Below are 18,601 nucleotides of genomic sequence, written 5' to 3'. Positions count from 1 at the left end.
GATACATAGGATTACCAAGGAAGCGAAGTATACCAAAATAATTATTTACACATTTTTAAAAAGTCACAGGCCCCAAGTTCTTAACTTGCCATAAACATTCAAATTCAAATATTGTTTCTGACCAACTACTTTAGTAAATGCCAATTCAGATAAATGGCCAATTCATTTCTGATTCTACCTCTCCATTAGCAACCTTTCCACCTTGGAGATAGATGCCTCTATCCAGAGGTCATCTGACGGGTGAGTTTTTAAATTTTTTTTTAATGTAGTAATTTTTTTTAAAATTTTTATTTTATTTTATAATTATAACATTTTTTTGACAGTACATATGCATGGGTAATTTTTTACAACATTATCCCTTGCACTTACTTCTATTCAGATTTTTTCCCTTCCTCCCCCAACCCCCTCCCCCAGATGGCAAGCAGTCTTATATATGTTAAATATATTACAGTATATTCTAGATACAATATATGTGTGTAGAACCGAATTTTTTGTTGCACAGGAAGAATTAGATTCAGAAGGTAAAAATAACAGTTTATATTCATTTCCCAGTGTTCCTTTTCTGGATGTAGCTGGTTCTGTCCATCATTAATCAATTGGAATTGGATTAGCTCTTCTCTATGTTGAAGAAATCCACTTCCATCAGCATATATCCTCATACAGTATCATTGTTGAAGTGTATAATGATCTTCTGGTTCTGCTCGTTTCACTCAGCATCAGTTGATGTAAGTCTCTCCAAGCTTCTCTGTATTTCTCCTGTTGGTCATTTCTTATAGAACAATAATATTCCATAACATTCATATACCATAGTTTACCCAACCATTCTCCAATTGATGGACATCCATTCATCTTCCAGCTTCTAGCCACTATGAAAAGGGCTGCCACATACATTTTGGCACATACAGGTCCCTTTCCCTTCTTTAGTAGTTCCTTGGGGTATAAGCCCAGTAGTAGTATGGCTGGGTCAAAGGGTATGCACATTTTGATAACTTTTTGGGCATAATTCCAGATTGCTCTCCAGAATGGTTGGATTCTTTCACAACTCCACCAACAATGCATCAGTGTCCCAGTTTTCCCACAGCCCCTCCAACATTCATCGTTATTTGTTCCTGTCATCTTAGCCAATCTGACAGGTGTGTAATGATACCTCAGAGTTGTCTTAATTTGCATTTCTCTGATCAATAGTGATTTGGAACACTCTTTCATATGAGTGGAAATAGTTTTAATTTCATCATCTGAAAATTGTCTGTTCATATCCTTTGACCATTTATCAATTGGAGAATGGCTTGATTTCTTATAAATTAAAGTCAATTCTCTGTATATTTTGGAGATGAGGTCTTTATCAGAACCTTTAACTGTAAAACTGTTTTCCCAATTTGTTACTTCCCTTCTAATCTTGTTTGCATTAGTTTTGTTTGTGCAGAAACTTTTTAATTTGGTGTAATCAAAATGTTCTATTTTGTGACCAATAATGGTCTCTAGTTCTCCCTTAGACACAAACTCCTTCCCTCCTCCACAAGTCTGAGAGGTAAACCATCCCATGTTCCTCCAATTTATTTATGATTTCGTTCTTTATGCCTAAATCTTGGACCCATTTTGATCTAATCTTAGTATGTGGTGTTAAATGTGGGTCCATGCCTAGTTTCTGCCATACTAATTTCCAGTTTTCCCAGCAGTTTTTGTCAAATAATGAATTCTTATCCCAAAATTTGGGATCTTTGGGTTTGTCAAAGATTAGATTGCTGTTTTTATTCACTATCTTGCCCTGTGAACCTAATCTATGCCACTGATCAACTAGTCTATTTCTTAGCCAATACCAAATGGTTTTGGTGACTGTTGCTTTATAATATAGCTTTAAATCAGGTACACTTAGACCACCTTCCTCTGACTTTTTTTTCAATTAGTTCCCTTGCAATTCTCGACCTTTTGTTGTTCCATATGAATTCTGTTGTTATTTTTTCTAGGTCATTAAAATAGTTTCTTGGGAGTCTGATTGGTATAGCACTAAATAAATAGATTAGTTTGGGGAGTATTGTGATGTTTATTATATTCGCTCGGCCTATCCAAGAACACTGAGTGTCTTTCCAATTATTTAAATCTGACTTTATTTTTGTGGCAAGTGTTTTGTAAGTTTGCTCATATAATTCCTGACTCTCCTTTGGTAGATATATTCCCAAATATTTCATACTATCGACTGTTATTTTGAATGGTAATGTAGTAATTTTATATATTTTTAATACACATTGCTTTATGAGTCATACTCGGAAAGAAAAATCAGAGCAAAAGGGAAAAAACATGAGAGAGATTAAAAAAAAAAACATTAAAAAAAATGTTAATTTACATTAATTCTCTATAATTCTTTTTCTGGATGTAGGTGGCATTTTCTGTCCAAAGTCTATTGGGATTGCTTTAGATCACTGAATTACTGAGAAGAAATCGAGTCTTTCATAGTTTATGATTATACATTCTTGCTGTCATTGTGTATAATGTAGTCCTAGTTCTGCTTGTTTAGCTTAGGATCAATTCATGTAAATCTTTCCAGGTCTTTCTATAATCAGCTTGGTCATCATTTTTAAAAGAACAGTAGCATTCCATTACCTGCATGTACCACAACTTCTTCTGCCATTCACCAATTGATGGTCACCCACTCCTTTTCCAATTCTGTTACCCCAAAAAAAGAGCTGCTATAAAACAATTCTTCACACGTGGGTCCTTTTCCCTCCCTGGGACACAGACCTAGTAATGGCACTATTGGGTCAAAGGGTATGAACAGTTTTATAGCCCTTTGGACACAGTTCCAGATTGCCCTCCAGAATGGTTGAATCATTTCACAACTCCACCAACAATGCATTAGCGTCCCAGTTTTCCCATATCCTCTCCAACATTTATTATCTTTTCCTGTCAATGACTGATAAGTTTTTGACTTTGACCATCAATTTGACAATCAAATTTCAAAGAAAGGGGAAGATTAATTCTGGTTAGACAAATCAGGTATCACTACAGGGAGGATGGATAATATACCTTTTCTATAACAATATATTTCCCAACACAATTTCTTAAGAGGACTTCCAGCCAAGATGGCCCCGTGGAGGCAGACAGCTGCTTGAGCTCTGCATTTTCTCTCAGAACTTACTTCATGACAAGCCTCAGAGTTAATGCTTGACCGGAAAAGAAACCCACAAATAATCACCAAGAGACGACATCCTTGAAATTCGCCAGAGAAGGTCTGTGTTTGCTCGGGGTAGGGTCGAACAGACTGGGCGCAGACTGAGGGCAGGCAAGGCAGAGTGAGACAGACAATTCATACAGCTCAGACCTGAGGGGGGGAGGGGTACGATCTTTGCCTTGTCTGTGAAAAGGCTTTACCCCAGTGTGGATATTCCGTCTTGGCAGCAAGCCAGGAGCAGTGGAGAGGGTGTGAACACTGGAGGTGAAGAATAAAACCCCAGGAAAGCTAGTCTCTAGGAACTGGCCACCCCCAACCCCCACTTGGACTGACTCGGCAAGTTCTCAGAGCCTCAGAGCACAGACTCAGCGCAGCCATCACTGTTTTGTTAGTGGCTCTCTGCTGCCCTACCCCCAGTCTGTAGAGGAAGCCCATTAACACCATCCCCCCCCCAAAAACAGACCAATGGTTTCTCTTGTCAATTTGTTTTCTTCCATTCTTGACAAAATGAACAAAAAATTCAAAAGGGCTCTAACCATTGACAGCTTCTGTATGGAGAGAGAGCAGACTTCAAATACTGAGGAGACTAAAAACAGACTGTCCCCAGAGGAATCCCCTAAGGGATTATGATCTGCTCCTCAATACAAAAGAATCCCATAGAGGAAATCAAAAAGGCTCTCACAAGAGAGCTAGAAGAGAAATGGGAAAAGGAAAGGGAAGCTTGGAAAGAGAGCCTGGAGAAGTCATCCAGAGGAGATAAAGAGATCAAATCATTGAGAAACAAAATTAGTGAATTAGAAAAGGTAAACAACTCCAAGGAAAACAGGATTAGTGAGCTGGATAAAGAAATCAGCTCTCTAAAAAATAAAATGGATAAAATGGAAAAAAATTCCATAGAAGATAAAAACACAATTGGACAATTACAAAAAGATATAAAAAAAGTGAGTGAAGAAAATACATCATTGAAAATTATACTCGAACAAGTAGAAATGAATGACTGACTCAAGGAGAAACCAAGAGGTAGTCAAGCAAAACCAGAGAAATGACACAATTGAAAAGAATGCTAAGTACCTTATTAGAAAGACAACAGACCTGAAAAACAGATCCAGGAGAGACAATTTGAGAATAATTGGACTCCCTGAAAAATGTGAGGAAAAAAAGAGCTTGGACACTATTTTCGAGGAAATTATCAAAGAGAACTGCCCAGACGTTTTGGAAACAAAGGGTAAAATAGACATTGAAAAAATTCATCGATCACCTACTGAAAGGGACCCTAAAATCAAAACGCCAAGAAATATAGTGGCCAAGTTCAAGAACCATCAGACAAAGGAAAAAATATTGTAAGCTGCTAGAAAAAAGCAATTCAGCTATGGAGGAGCCACAATAAGGATAACCCAGGATCTAGCAGCATCCACATTAAAAAAACAAAGGGCCTGGAACATGATATTCCAAAAGGCTAAGGAACTTGGTATGCAGCCAAGAATAACTTACCCAGCAAAAATGAGTATCGTTTTCCAGGGAAGAAGATGGACATTTAACGAAATAAATGAATTCCATCTATTTTTGATGAAAAAAACCAGACCTACATAAAAGGTTTGATCTTCAAATACAGAACTCAAGAGATTTCTAAAAAGGTAAAAAGAAATCTTGAGAACTATATTTCTGTCAAAAAATATGTAAAGAACATATGTACAATTTGTCTTAGAAACTAGAGGTGGAAAGGAAATTATATCATAAAAAAGTGTAAAGTGGTGGTACTACATCTCATGAAGAGGCAAAGGTAACCTATTATACTGAGAGAAAGAAAGGAGGGAGATGAACATAAAGTGTATCAATAGATATATTCGATTTATGGTGAAACTTCTTCCACTTCATTGAAAAGTGAAAGGGAAGGAATAAGCTAAGGGGAAGGGAATACAGAAATTTCGAGGAAAAGGGGTAAAATAAGGGGAGGATCTTTAAGGTGGGGGAGGGATCCTAAAAAGGGAGGGCTGTGAAAAGCAAGTGGTGTTCACCAGTTTAATACTGGGTAGGGGGGTAAAAGGGAAGGAAAGGGGAAAAGCATAAGCAGGGGTTAATAGGATGGCAAGCAATATAGAATTAGTCCTTCTAACCATAAATGTGAATGGGGCAAACTGCCTCATAAAGAGGAAGCAGTTAGCAGACTGGATTAAAAGTCAGAATCCTACTATATGTTGTTTACAGGAAACACACCTGAAACAGGGTGAGACTTTCAAACTAAAAGTAAAAGGGTGGAGCAGAATCTATTATGCTTCTGGCAAAACCAAAAAAGCAGGAGTAGCCATCCTCATCTCAGATCAAGCAAAAACAAAAATTGATCTAATTAAAAGAGATAAGGAAGGGCATTATATCCTGCTAAAGGGCAGCATCAATAATGAAGCAGTAGCAATATTAAACATATATGCACCAAGTGGTGCAGCATCTAAATTCTTAAAAGAGAAATTAAGAGAGCTGCAAGAGGAAATAGATAGCAAAACTATAATAGCGGGAGATCTCAACCTTGCACTCTCAGAATTAGATAAATCAAACCACAAAATAAATAAGAAAGATATCAAAGAGGTAAATAGAATACTAGAAAAGTTTGATATGATAGATCTTTGGCGAAAGCTAAATGGAGACAGAAAGGAATATACTTTCTTCTCAGCAGTTCATGGAACCTATACAAAAATTGATCATATACTAGGGCATAAAAACCTCAAAATCAAATGCAGTAAGGCAGAAATAGTAAATGCATCCTTTTCAGACCATAATGCAATCAAAATTACATTTAATAAAAAGCCAGGGGGAAATAGACCAAAAAATAATTGGAAACTAAATAATCTTATACTAAAGAATGATTGGGTAAAACAGCAAATCATAGACATAATTAATAACTTCACCCAAGAAAATGACAATAATGAGACATCATACCAAAATGTGTGGGATACAACCAAAGCAGTAATAAGGGGAAGTTTTATATCTCTACAGGCCTACTTGCATAAAATAGAGAAAGAGAGGGCCAACGAATTGGGCTTACAACTAAAATTGCTAGAAAAGGAACAAATTAAAAACCCCCAGACAAACACAAAACTTGAAATTCAAAAAATAAAAGGTGAGATTAATAAAATTTAAAGTAAAAAAACTATTGAATTAATAAAACTAAGAGTTGGTTTTATGAAAAAACCAACAAAATAGACAAACCCTTAGTAAACCTGATTGAAAAAAGGAAAGAGAAAAAGAAAATTGTTAGTCTTGAAAATGAAAAGGGTGAACTCACCACTAATGAAGAGGAAATTAGAACAATAGTTAGGAGCTACTTTGCTCAACTTTATGCCGATAAATTCGATAACTTAAATGAAATGGAAGAATACCTTCAAAAATATAGCTTGGCCAGAATAACAGAGGAAGAAGTAAGTAGTCTAAATAGTCCCATCTCAGAAAAAGAAATAGAACAAGCTATTAACCAACTTCCTAAGAAAAAGTCCCCAGGGCCAGAAGCATTTACAGGTGAATTCTACCAAACATTTAAAGAACAACTAACTCCAATGCTATATAAACTATTTGAAAAAATAGGGATTGAAGGAGTCCTACCAAATTCCTTTTATGACACAGACATGGTACTGATACCTAAACCAGGTAGATCGAAAACTGAGAAAGAAAACTATAGACCAATTTCCTTAATGAATATTGATGCTAAAATCTTAAATAAGATATTAGCAAATAGACTTCAGAAAATCATCCCCAGGATAATACACTATGACCAAGTGGGATTTATACCAGGAATGCAGGGCTGGTTTAATATTAGGAAAACTATTAGTATAATTGACCATATTAATAATCAAATTAATAAAAACCATATGATCATCTCAATAGATGCAGAAAAAGCATTTGAAAAGATCCAACATCCATTCCTACTAAAAACGCTTGAGAGTATAGGAATAAATGGACTATTCCTTAAAATAATAAGGAGCATATATTTAAAACCTTCAGTAAACATCATATGTAATGGTGATAAACTAGAACCTTTCCCTATAAGATCAGGAGTGAAACAAGGTTGCCCACTATCACCATTACTATTCAATATAGTACTAGAAACTCTAGCCTCGGCAATAAGAGCCGAGAAAGAGATTCAAGGAATTAAGTAGGAAATGAAGAAATCAAATTATCACTTTTCGCAGATGACATGATGGTATACTTAGAGAACCCCAAAGACTCTGCTAAAAAGCTATTAGAAATAATTCAGAATTTTAGCAAAGTCGCAGGATACAAAATAAATCCACATAAATCCTCAGCATTTTTATACATTACCAACACAATCCAACAGCAAGAGATACAAAGAGAAATTCCATTCAAAATAACAGTCGATAGGATAAAATATTTGGGAATATATCTACCAAAGGAGAGTCAGGAATTATATGAGCAAAATTACAAAACACTTGCCACAAAAATAAAGTCAGATTTAAATAATTGGAAAGACATTCAGTGTTCTTGGATAGGCCGAGCGAATATAATAAACATCACAATACTCCCCAAACTAATCTATTTATTTAGTGCTATACCAATCAGACTCCCAAGAAACTATTTTAATGACCTAGAAAAAATAACAACAGAATTCATATGGAACAACAAAAGGTCGAGAATTGCAAGGGAACTAATTGAAAAAAAAGTCAGAGGAAGGTGGTCTAAGTGTACCTGATTTAAAGCTATATTATAAAGCAACAGTCACCAAAACCATTTGGTATTGGCTAAGAAATAGACTAGTTGATCAGTGGCATAGATTAGGTTCACAGGGCAAGATAGTGAATAAAAACAGCAATCTAATCTTTGACAAACCCAAAGATCCCAAATTTTGGGATAAGAATTCATTATTTGACAAAAACTGCTGGGAAAACTGGAAATTAGTATGGCAGAAACTAGGCATGGACCCACATTTAACACCACATACTAAGATTAGATCAAAATGGGTCCAAGATTTAGGCATAAAGAACGAAATCATAAATAAATTGGAGGAACATGGGATGGTTTACCTCTCAGACTTGTGGAGGAGGAAGGAGTTTGTGTCTAAGGGAGAACTAGAGACCATTATTGATCACAAAATAGAACATTTTGATTACACCAAATTAAAAAGTTTCTGCACAAACAAAACTAATGCAAACAAGATTAGAAGGGAAGTAACAAATTGGGAAAACAGTTTTACAGTTAAAGGTTCTGATAAAGACCTCATCTCCAAAATATACAGAGAATTGACTTTAATTTATAAGAAATCAAGCCATTCTCCAATTGATAAATGGTCAAAGGATATGAACAGACAATTTTCAGATGATGAAATTAAAACTATTTCCACTCATATGAAAGAGTGTTCCAAATCACTATTGATCAGAGAAATGCAAATTAAGACAACTCTGAGGTATCATTACACACCTGTCAGATTGGCTAAGATGACAGGAACAAATAACGATGAATGTTGGAGGGGCTGTGGGAAAACTGGGACACTGATGCATTGTTGGTGGAGTTGTGAAAGAATCCAACCATTCTGGAGAGCAATCTGGAATTATGCCCAAAAAGTTATCAAAATGTGCATACCCTTTGACCCAGCCATACTACTACTGGGCTTATACCCCAAGGAACTACTAAAGAAGGGAAAGGGACCTATATGTGCCAAAATGTTTGTGGCAGCCCTTTTCATAGTGGCTAGAAACTGGAAAATGAATAGATGTCCATCAATTGGAGAATGGTTGGGTAAATTATGGTATATGAATGTTATGGAATATTATTGTTCTGTAAGAAATGACCAACTGGAGGAATACAGAGAAGCTTGGAGAGACTTATATCAACTGATGCTGAGTGAAACGAGCAGAACTAGGGGATCATTATATACTTCAACAATGATACTGTATGAGGATGTATGCTGATGGAAGTGGATATCTTCAACATAGAGAAGAGCTAATCCAAGTCCAATTGATCAATGATGGACAGAACCAGCTACACCCAGAAAAGGAACACTGGGAAATGAGTGTAAACTGAGAGCATTGGGTTTTTTGTTTTGTTTTGTTTCGTTTCTCTTCCCAGATTATTTTTACCTTCTGAATACAATCCTTCCTTTGCAACAGCAACAACAACAAAATTCGGTTCTGCACATATATACTGTACGCAGAATATACTATAAGATATTTATATGTATGGGAATGCCTGCCATCTAGAGGAGGGGGTGGAGGGAAGGAGGGGAAAAACTCGGAACAGAAGGGAGTACAAGGGATAATGTTGTAAAAAATAAATAAATAAATAAATAAATAAATAAATACCTATGCATATGTATTGTCAAAGAAAATGTTATAATTATAAAAATTAATTAAAAAAAGATGGAAAAAAAAAACCAATTTCTTAAGAGGGTTCTGCTGTCCAAAAGGAATCTTGAGTTGAGCATGTTAAAAAATAGGACTCATCTTATTTTCCATAAATCCATCTTAACCTTCTTCTGAACTTTAGTTCTCTGAACTAGCAGTTTGCAACCTCAGAGTTCTCACTGTTTCTCACTCCCCATGTCCAATTAGTTTCCAAATCTTTTTGATTGTACCTTTACAAAACTTTCCACATTGACTCTTTTCTCTATACCAGCTATCACTCTAGTTCAGGTTATCACCTCTCACTGGGGCAACAGCCACCCAAGTGGTCTCCCATATTCCAGTGTCTCTTCTCTCAACCCATCCTACTCATAGTTGCCAAGTTAATATTCCTAATATATAGATGACCATGTCACTTCTCCACTCCAAAAATTTCAATGACTCCCCCCCCCAATGATAGTCTAAATGACAAAATTCTCATCCTGCCATTGAAATCCATCTATTATGTAGCTCTCACCTATTCCAGTTTTATTTCACATTACTCCATTTAATGCACTGTGTGTTACAAGCTAATATTCTTGTTAGCTCTTCCCTACAACACATTTCATCTCCTCCCTCTGTAATTGGTCTAAGTGATTTCTCCAACCTGGAACATACTACCCTTGGAATTTCTAACATTCTTCAAGCACAGTACAGTTATACTCCTCCTAAAAAAGATCTTTCCTAATTTTCCTGGTTACTTATATTCTCATTCTCTCTCTCTCTCTCTCTCTAAAATGAAATTACTTTCTATTTAATTATCTGTCCATATCAGACAGAATGTAATGCTTTTCCTGAAGGCACGGACTGTTAAGTTTTTGTATTTGTTCCCTAGCATTCCTTACAGTCTCTTAAGAAACATCTATATTAAGTTGACAGGTCTGTATACAAAAGAATGCCATGGTGTGACAAATTATCAACTAACTACGTACAGGATTTCTGTCATTTTTTCCTGGTAAATAGCTAGATTAGTAAACTGTTTAATAGAGGATAAGATGAGTAGTTAAGTAACTTTCTTATGTTCAGAGTGTGTTGGTAGGGAAGCCAAACTACTCATTTCTAAGTTACTTAAAACCAAGCTCTAAATTCATAGTACACTTGTGAAATGACAAGTATTACTAGAAAACCCTTTAAAACAATATTATCACATAAATGTAAACAATGTTTGAAACTTACCATATTAGCTTCTAATACAGCTATTCTACTAAGAACTTTCATCATAATTGTTGGTGCCACAGGGTTGAAACTGTCAGAAGTTTATAAAAAATATTAGTTAATGATATTTTACAGATAGAATCTTTCTCTGAATGCTACAAAGTACAAAGAAATCATCTTACCTAATGTTTGTTATAGAACACTCTTCTTGAATTTCTTTGGGGAACAATAATCTCTGACTACTATCTCCACTGAGACTATCAGAGATTATAAATATAAGAGGACATCGCCCTAGCTGCACAAATCTCCTAAAATGACAGGTAACAAAAATTAGGAGATTTTAATTATTATAACAATTATTAATTTGGAGCTCTAGTGAATGTCACTGAAACTTACCTTAGTATTTCATGTAAAGTACTTGGATCTCTATAAAACTGATTAGGCATATCCTATTAAAAACACAGCATAAAAAATTAATTCAATTCTAACTGCAGACACATTTTCTATACACAGACAATTACCAAATAAAGCCTCTCGAGAATTTTAATTTTTTTGTTCTAACTTATTTTTCAAAAGAACTAGGAAAATTTAGGATAATTAATTTACTAAATTTTCCACCAATCAACAATAATCTCATTTATAAAATACTATTATGGAAAGCTTCTAAACTAGCTAACTGATAAGAAACTATTTTCACTGATAATATAACCATAAACTGTCAAAAATATATTTTATGTCTTCCTATGCTAAAATTTACCTAATTATACAACTAAAAGATTTGTGTTTCTTGATATTACAGCAATGACAGACTACTTAGGATTCCTAGCATGATATAAGCCCAAGTTTTTAATATTTGAACATTATTTGTATTTAATAATATGACAATATTATCACTATCAGATAAGACAGAAATAACCCCTAAAATTTGGTTGGGTAAGAATAGCTTTACAAGAATTTTTTTTTTTACCTCAACCAAAATAATCTTCTTATCAGTGTGCAGACAATCACCAAGCATCTGTAGTTTGTTATATTTATTTGCTCTCAACAGAAACTCTTGAAAAACAGTCACCTGAGACTGGTTAGGAACCATATGGAAACTTGATTCTGAAAAGGAAGCATTTTTCTTGTCAATAAGTCATAAATGGTCATGCTCTTGTTTAGAACTACTCTTGTTCAGAAGTTCAGTAAACATGAAGAGGGGATTAGACTAAATGATTTTTAGCCCTAAGATTTTAAGGAACATTTGTCTCTTTCCTCTCCTACGATCCTCAAGCACATCTGAGGATTTTAGCTTAACTTACTCCACCAGTCACAATTGCTTGTCTTTCTAGCTACCTATTCATGTGAGTAAGGAGGGGAGACTTTTCCTAATTGAAAAAAATAAAAGCCTAAAAAAAAAAAAAAAAAAAAAAAAAAAAAATTCCACCCATAATAAATAGAAGAGTTAATTAATGCAGGTAGATTTTTGGATATTTAAATAATAATAATAATGATAAAGTCTCAAGTTCTCCAAAAGGCCCTTAAGTTCCAGTTTACTATGTATGAGGTTTCTTGCCTCAGTCAAAATAATTTTCTTAATATATCATGGCATATTGCTTTGTTCTTTTGTCATGTTACTCACATTAAATCAATGTGATCAAATACCGTCAAGAGAAAGAAAAGTTAAACTATAACTTGTCCTTGGCCAATACTATGAAATTGAATGTAGAGGTAAGATAGAACTGGAAGAAATCTCAAAACCCATTTCATTCATCTCCCTCTTTTTCACACGAGGAACTAAGGTCCAGAGCAAGTAGCAAGCAACCAGAGATAGTAGTAAAAGCAAGATTTGAACCCTCATTCTCTATTCTAAATTCTGGCAGAGGAATGTGAGCCTATCTTTGGTGATAACTCCCAACTTCCTACCCAAGGAAAACTTTTATTCAGCAGCAGCATTCGAGACTATGTAAGATATAGGATGAGCTTCCTATCTGCTTTCAACATAGAAATGCCTCTCCCTCTCCCTTGTAAGACAAATAAATCTTACCATGATTAAACCCATCCTTCATATCATATCTTCTAGAGTCTAGAAAAACAGGGTTGATCCACTCTTGCACAGCAATATCGAGGTCCTTAACTAGTATTTGTAGAGTTGCTGTTTTTCCACATCCAGGAGGACCTGTAATGATTAGGATAGATCCACCCTACAACAAATATCATATATTAAAAATGAAAAATAATGATGAAATATGCCAGGGTAACAATTTTTAAATTTGACTTAGGACTTCCCTATATTAACATAATAGAAGTAGTATATTATATAGTTAGTATATTATGCTAGTTGTTAAAATGAAGAAATCTTTTAATTTAATAGAAACTTCTTGAATTATATTAAACCCCAGAGCAGTTTGAAGATATTAATTCTTTATTAGAGGATTTCCTCCCATTTTCAATCAGTTCTTTACAATGTAGTTTCACTAAAACACAACAATGTGTGAAGTAAAATGTCTATGTCTCCCTCAACAGAAAATGCTGTCAACTGGGATATGATTTATGAAAGGTTATGTCTATTCTCTTGCCTTTGGAATTTGTATGCTTATTAGCAGATGGAATATCTATCACTGTGTATATGCTAACAGAGAAATTACAGTATCCTAAACTTGGGGCAGTCATTTTATTTCTGTTGAGAGAATGACTATCATTCCATGCTCCAAGGCTTGCAAGTATTACTCCATTCCTCATTCTTCTTCACCCCACATATACTCCCTTCTCTTGACTCAACCACTACAGTATTTCGGCCCCTCATCAGCTTTTCTTAACACTACAGAATATACAACTAGTTGGTCTCCCTTATTCAAGTCTAAACCTTACTCCCATCCTAAATTCATCCATCACAGTTATCAAGATGTTTCTAAAAACAATCATATCATTCAGCTATATGACAATCTATTGCCACTAGGATCAAGTATAGCCTCTTGGCTTTTAAAACTCTTCACAATATGGCCCCAACCTGCTATCTTGGTAGACATTATGCTACTTCACATACTCTACATTCCAAGTAAACTAAATTTCTTGTATTATAATAGAAGAATCAAAAATGGTCAGAAATGGCCCACAAAACATCCAAGTGCAACCCAAAACAAATTAAAATGTAACTGAAAAATGCTCAACAAAAAACTGCAAAGATGCAATGTAAAAAAGATAACATTAATTTATGGTTTTCTAAGTCACTCTGCAATCTACAAGGATGTTTCTATTTAAGTTTGACTCTACAGTCTCAGATAACACCCTATTTCCCATCTCTGTGCCTTTGCACTGGCTGTCTTCATGCCTGGAGTGTGCTCTCCTCATTTCTACTTTTTAGAATCCCTTAGGGTCTTTAAAGCTCAGATCAAGTGCCACCTTCTACAGGAATTTTTTCCTAGTCCTTTCCTGCTTTTGCTCTTATCTCCACTGACTAGGGCCTGGCTTCACAAATTACTTTGTAATTAGTTTATGCACTCTTATAAATGTGTGTGGTTTCTCAAGATAGAATGTGAACTTCTTGAAGGCAGGGACTGTTTCCTTTTTGCTTTAGTCTCTGCTGACCTAGGGTGGGGCCCAGACAAAATAGGTTCTTATTAAATTCTTATTGATTTCCCAGCTCCAAAAAACCCATTTTTCTTCCCCCCAAAACCCTACACATATTTAAATGACTACAAAGTACAAAGTAATATAACATTTATAAAGCATTTTAAATGAGATTATGACTAATTTATAATTACCAATTTTGCTTGCTTTTCAAAAACATGTGCTTTTAACCAGGTTTCAAGTTCTTCAATTTTCTTCTTATGAACAGCAAGTTCATTCTAGCATAAAAGATGAAAGTTTAAGAATTGTTAAATTATTTAAAAGTAATAAATAACTCACATTTGTATGGTGCTTTAAGTTTTTATCTTTTCTCAAAACTATTCTGGGATGTAGCACATGTACCAAACACTTCAAAGTTAAATGAAAAAATCTGAGTAGTAATAATAATGCTAAACAGATAATGAAATAGAATAGTAATAAATTGCTCAATAAATAAATAATGGAAGGACATAAAGTTGGTACTTGAAAATAAGATTTAGAATTATGGATCATTACTTAGAATAAAAGATTAAAGTACACCCTAGTATCAGGAATAAAGTTAAAAAAGGATGGTAAGAATGTATAAAGAAGATATCTTATAAATTGAATTTAAAGGATTTTAAGCTAAAAGGTACAGAGAAGATGGAGAAGAATGCCTATGTCTATCCCCCAAGATAGATATTATAGAGAATAGCCACAAAGAGTAAATAGGATTGGGACACACAAATTCACAGGAAATACAAATCCAGGAGGGAACCAATAGTAAAATTCACGTTGTTAGATATCTATAACAAGGTGCCCAAGATAGGCAAACAAATGAGAGAAAAGAGAGGCCCTATAGGATTCAAGGAGGTAAATCTGATCTACTAGGTAGACTTACTGAAATGAAATCTGATGACAAATCTAAGGCTCTGAATAAGAATACTTTATTCAAAAGAAAAAGGGATTCCGAAAAGGGTAGTATTATATTTTAAGGAGTTATACTCACTCAAAGGAATAAATGTGCTTTTATTTTTTAATTTATTTTTAATTTTTTGTTGAGGCAATTGGGATTAAGTGATTTGCCCAGGGTCACACAGCTAGGAAGTGTTAAGTGTCTGAGGTCAGGTTTGAACTTGGGTCTTCCTGACTACAGGGATGATGCTCTAGCCATTGAGCCACCTAGCTGCCCCCAATATGCATACTTTTAGAATGAACAAATTATATGAATGTAATGGAATACTACATTACCATAAGAAATTATCAAAGGGACAATTTCAGAAAAACCTGGGAAGTCTTGTATAAACTTATGCAGACTGAAATGAGCAGATTCAGGAAAATAATTTATAAAATGATAATACTCTGAAAACATGGTGAAATTGTGTTTTGCTTATTCACATCTGCTACAAGTTTTGTTTTTTTTTCCCCTTCCAATGGTTTTGGTGTGTGTGGGGGGAGAAATGTCTGTTAAACGAATAAAGCTTAAAAGCCATTCATTAAAAAAACAAAAACAAACAAAAAAAAACCAACAACCACCAAAAAAACCCAACTATACTCATGTGAGGAAATTCCAGAACCAGAGAAAGGAACATGAGATAAAGTATTTGAAGGTCAAAGGAAAGAGAAACAAGTCCATTCATCATTGAAACATACTATAGAGAACCTAAACAAGAGGGGAAATAAAGGAGGAGTCCGGGGAAGAGATCACACTTGACACAGGGGAATGATACAGTGTACTGAGCAATGGACTTCAATTATCTAGACTTCTGCTGGAGTTTTCTCTGTCAAAGGCAGAGCAATTAAGAAATTCTTGATTTTCCTTAGTGATAACTGCCATTCTTCAAAAAGAAGCCATAAGGGGAAACACTTTTTTGGAGTCGATGGTTTGGGCTGAATCATGAGTATCTTGGGGGAAGAAATGAGTCTTTAAACTTCAAGTTTGTGATAAAGAAGAAGAAACAAAGACATGGTCTAAAATACACACTAGATTTTTGAAAAGCAGATTTTTAAAGAGTTCAGAGGAAAGATAGATAATATTCCATGGAATTTTGACTTTAGGGAGAGTCAGTTTAAGGAGAAGAGCTCTCAAGAATGAAAATTTAAAGACATAAAGGTATAAGCAATTCTAATGGGGAATAAACAGATAATTTGTCCAGAGACCACTGTGAACACATGAGGTACTCAACACCCAACTTAAATTTTAAAAAGAAACGCACAGAAGTTTCAGAAAAATTACTAGCAGATAATTAATATAAAAACAAATGATTCTGTAAAAATAGAATGAGAAAGCTTTGCCCTATCACCAGAGAGAGCTCATGGCCTTATTAGTCCAATGATGATTACTTTAAAAACAGTTGATAATAAAAAATTATCACTAGAAATGAAATGAGGTTTTGTTCCTTTAACTCATCATGAAAGTTAAAATTAAAATTGAGTTGAATGAGGGAAGGAGGAGAAAAATTATGGCTTGAATAAATTTCATATTTGAGTCAAGATTCATTAAAGCATTAAGGAACATGTATTCTAAGGAATAACTATTTAAAGAGAGAATTATATAAGCAAACTCCTTAAATTTTGTAGGTCATTTAAAAAGATTTTTTTAAAAAACAAATTATATTGTGAAATACTTTCATAATCTCTTCAAATGATATTTTCAGTTTTCTGGTAAATTTTCTGGTTAAATGTAGTGAAATAATTTCATACCTGAGTTTCTGGTTTGTATTTATCTACCCATGGCTCATTTTCAGCTAGATTTTCATTTAAATTTGCTTCAACACTACTCTGTTTTGAGGAAGATGATTTTCCTTTTTTTTTAGCTAGAAACTTGTTACTTTCTAATGTTGATGAAAAATCTTTTCTTCTCTGATGAAAATTATTTACTTCCAGAGGTGCAGTTGTAAGAGCAGATGAGAGGTCCGTGTTCCCAACAAAATCATCAAATGAAGGCTCTACCCAGTTGGTTATCTGGGGGGAGGAAAATCAATGTTATGCGTATATAATATTTTTCCTTTCCCCCTTCCCATCTCTAATACAGTTGATACGTTTCTAGACCTCTAACAATCCCATAATTAAAACACTGACTTGCAATATATTCACCCACAATAATCCAAATTAAGGTGGCTTTTTTGTACTTATGTTTGTGATATCATCTTTATTTTACACATAAAAACTCAAACCATGTAGGGACTAACTATATTTAAGCAAACCTTTAAACTTTTGTGAAGAATAAACATTTATCAGTTAACACATTTTATAATTAAAGTCTGACTTGCTTCTTTTCTGTACAGGACATCTAATATTTGAATAAATAAAGGAGAGGGAAGATTTTAAGAAAACTGAGATTTATCCTTAATAAATGAAGTGTCAAAACAATCGAGTCACCAAGCATTTAATCAGTTCCTATTATGTGCAAAGCATTGTGCTAGAAATAAGACAAAAATTAAATATGTACATTTTCCTCATTTACTTCTCTTTACTCAAATTATGTGTATAACAAATGCAGAGAAATCAACAAGAGTTCAACTTGCAAATTCATCATAAAAATGACTATAATTGTTACTAGTTATCAATACTTTAAATCTAGAAAAATATAGCATCCATGTCACCTCTGAATAATTTATCCAGTTTGTTTCCTGAATGCAGAACTTTGCATTAAAAACTAAATAGAATGAGTAAATCAAATTTCTTTTAAAAAGTATTTTATTATTAATTATCTAATTTACATACAGAATTTTTATTAGAATTTTTAATTTTAATTAGAATTTTTGTATTACTTTTATTTTCATTTTATTGGAAATATTTAAATGATTTACTTAAAATTGGAGACAATGGAAAAGTTAAAAGCTAACAATAAACTCAGAAAGATTAATTAGGAATTTCAACAGCTTTTCCTATGTCCTTTCATGTCCTGCTTTGTTACTTTTTTAAAAATTTTATTAATTTTTATAATTACAACATTTTTTTTTGACAGTGCATATGCATAGGTAATTTTTTTTTTTTAAACAACATTATCCCTTGTACTCCTTCTATTCTGAATTTTTCCCTTCCTTCCCTCCACCCCCTCCCCTAGATGACAGGCATTCCCATACATATTAAATATCTTATAGTATATCCTAGGTACAATATATATGTGCAGAACCAAATTTTGTTATTATTGTTTCAAAGGAAGAATCGTATTCAGACTGCTTTGTTACTTAAACTTAAAACCAAAGTATACATATTCCTTCCACATAGTGACTTTACCTATCTTGGTTTCAATGTATTGAGGGTCACCATAAGAAATTAAGTGGGAATTTGTCGTTTCGTAGAATCCAGCCACAGGCCTATAACCAAA

General features: G+C 34.0%; 1 protein-coding gene across 1 annotated transcript in view; it reads right to left on the bottom strand.

The window, feature by feature from the left end:
* RAD17 (RAD17 checkpoint clamp loader component) overlaps positions 1–18,601 on the bottom strand; it is a 33,365-nt gene that overhangs the window by 11,945 nt on the left and 2,819 nt on the right. Inside the window, exons 3-9 of the mRNA XM_074282205.1 lie at positions 16,972–17,232; positions 14,445–14,528; positions 12,728–12,884; positions 11,669–11,805; positions 11,098–11,150; positions 10,884–11,009; positions 10,723–10,792 (exon numbers count right to left, since the gene is read on the bottom strand). Coding sequence (XP_074138306.1) covers positions 10,723–10,792; positions 10,884–11,009; positions 11,098–11,150; positions 11,669–11,805; positions 12,728–12,884; positions 14,445–14,528; positions 16,972–17,232 — 888 coding nt within the window. The remainder of the gene's footprint in view (positions 1–10,722; positions 10,793–10,883; positions 11,010–11,097; positions 11,151–11,668; positions 11,806–12,727; positions 12,885–14,444; positions 14,529–16,971; positions 17,233–18,601) is intronic.

The sequence above is a fragment of the Sminthopsis crassicaudata genome, chromosome 1 (assembly GCF_048593235.1).
Source record: "Sminthopsis crassicaudata isolate SCR6 chromosome 1, ASM4859323v1, whole genome shotgun sequence".
Lineage (NCBI taxonomy): Eukaryota > Metazoa > Chordata > Mammalia > Dasyuromorphia > Dasyuridae > Sminthopsis > Sminthopsis crassicaudata.
The sequence above is the reverse complement of the archived record's forward strand: the minus strand, read 5'-3'. Positions and strand labels throughout refer to the sequence as shown.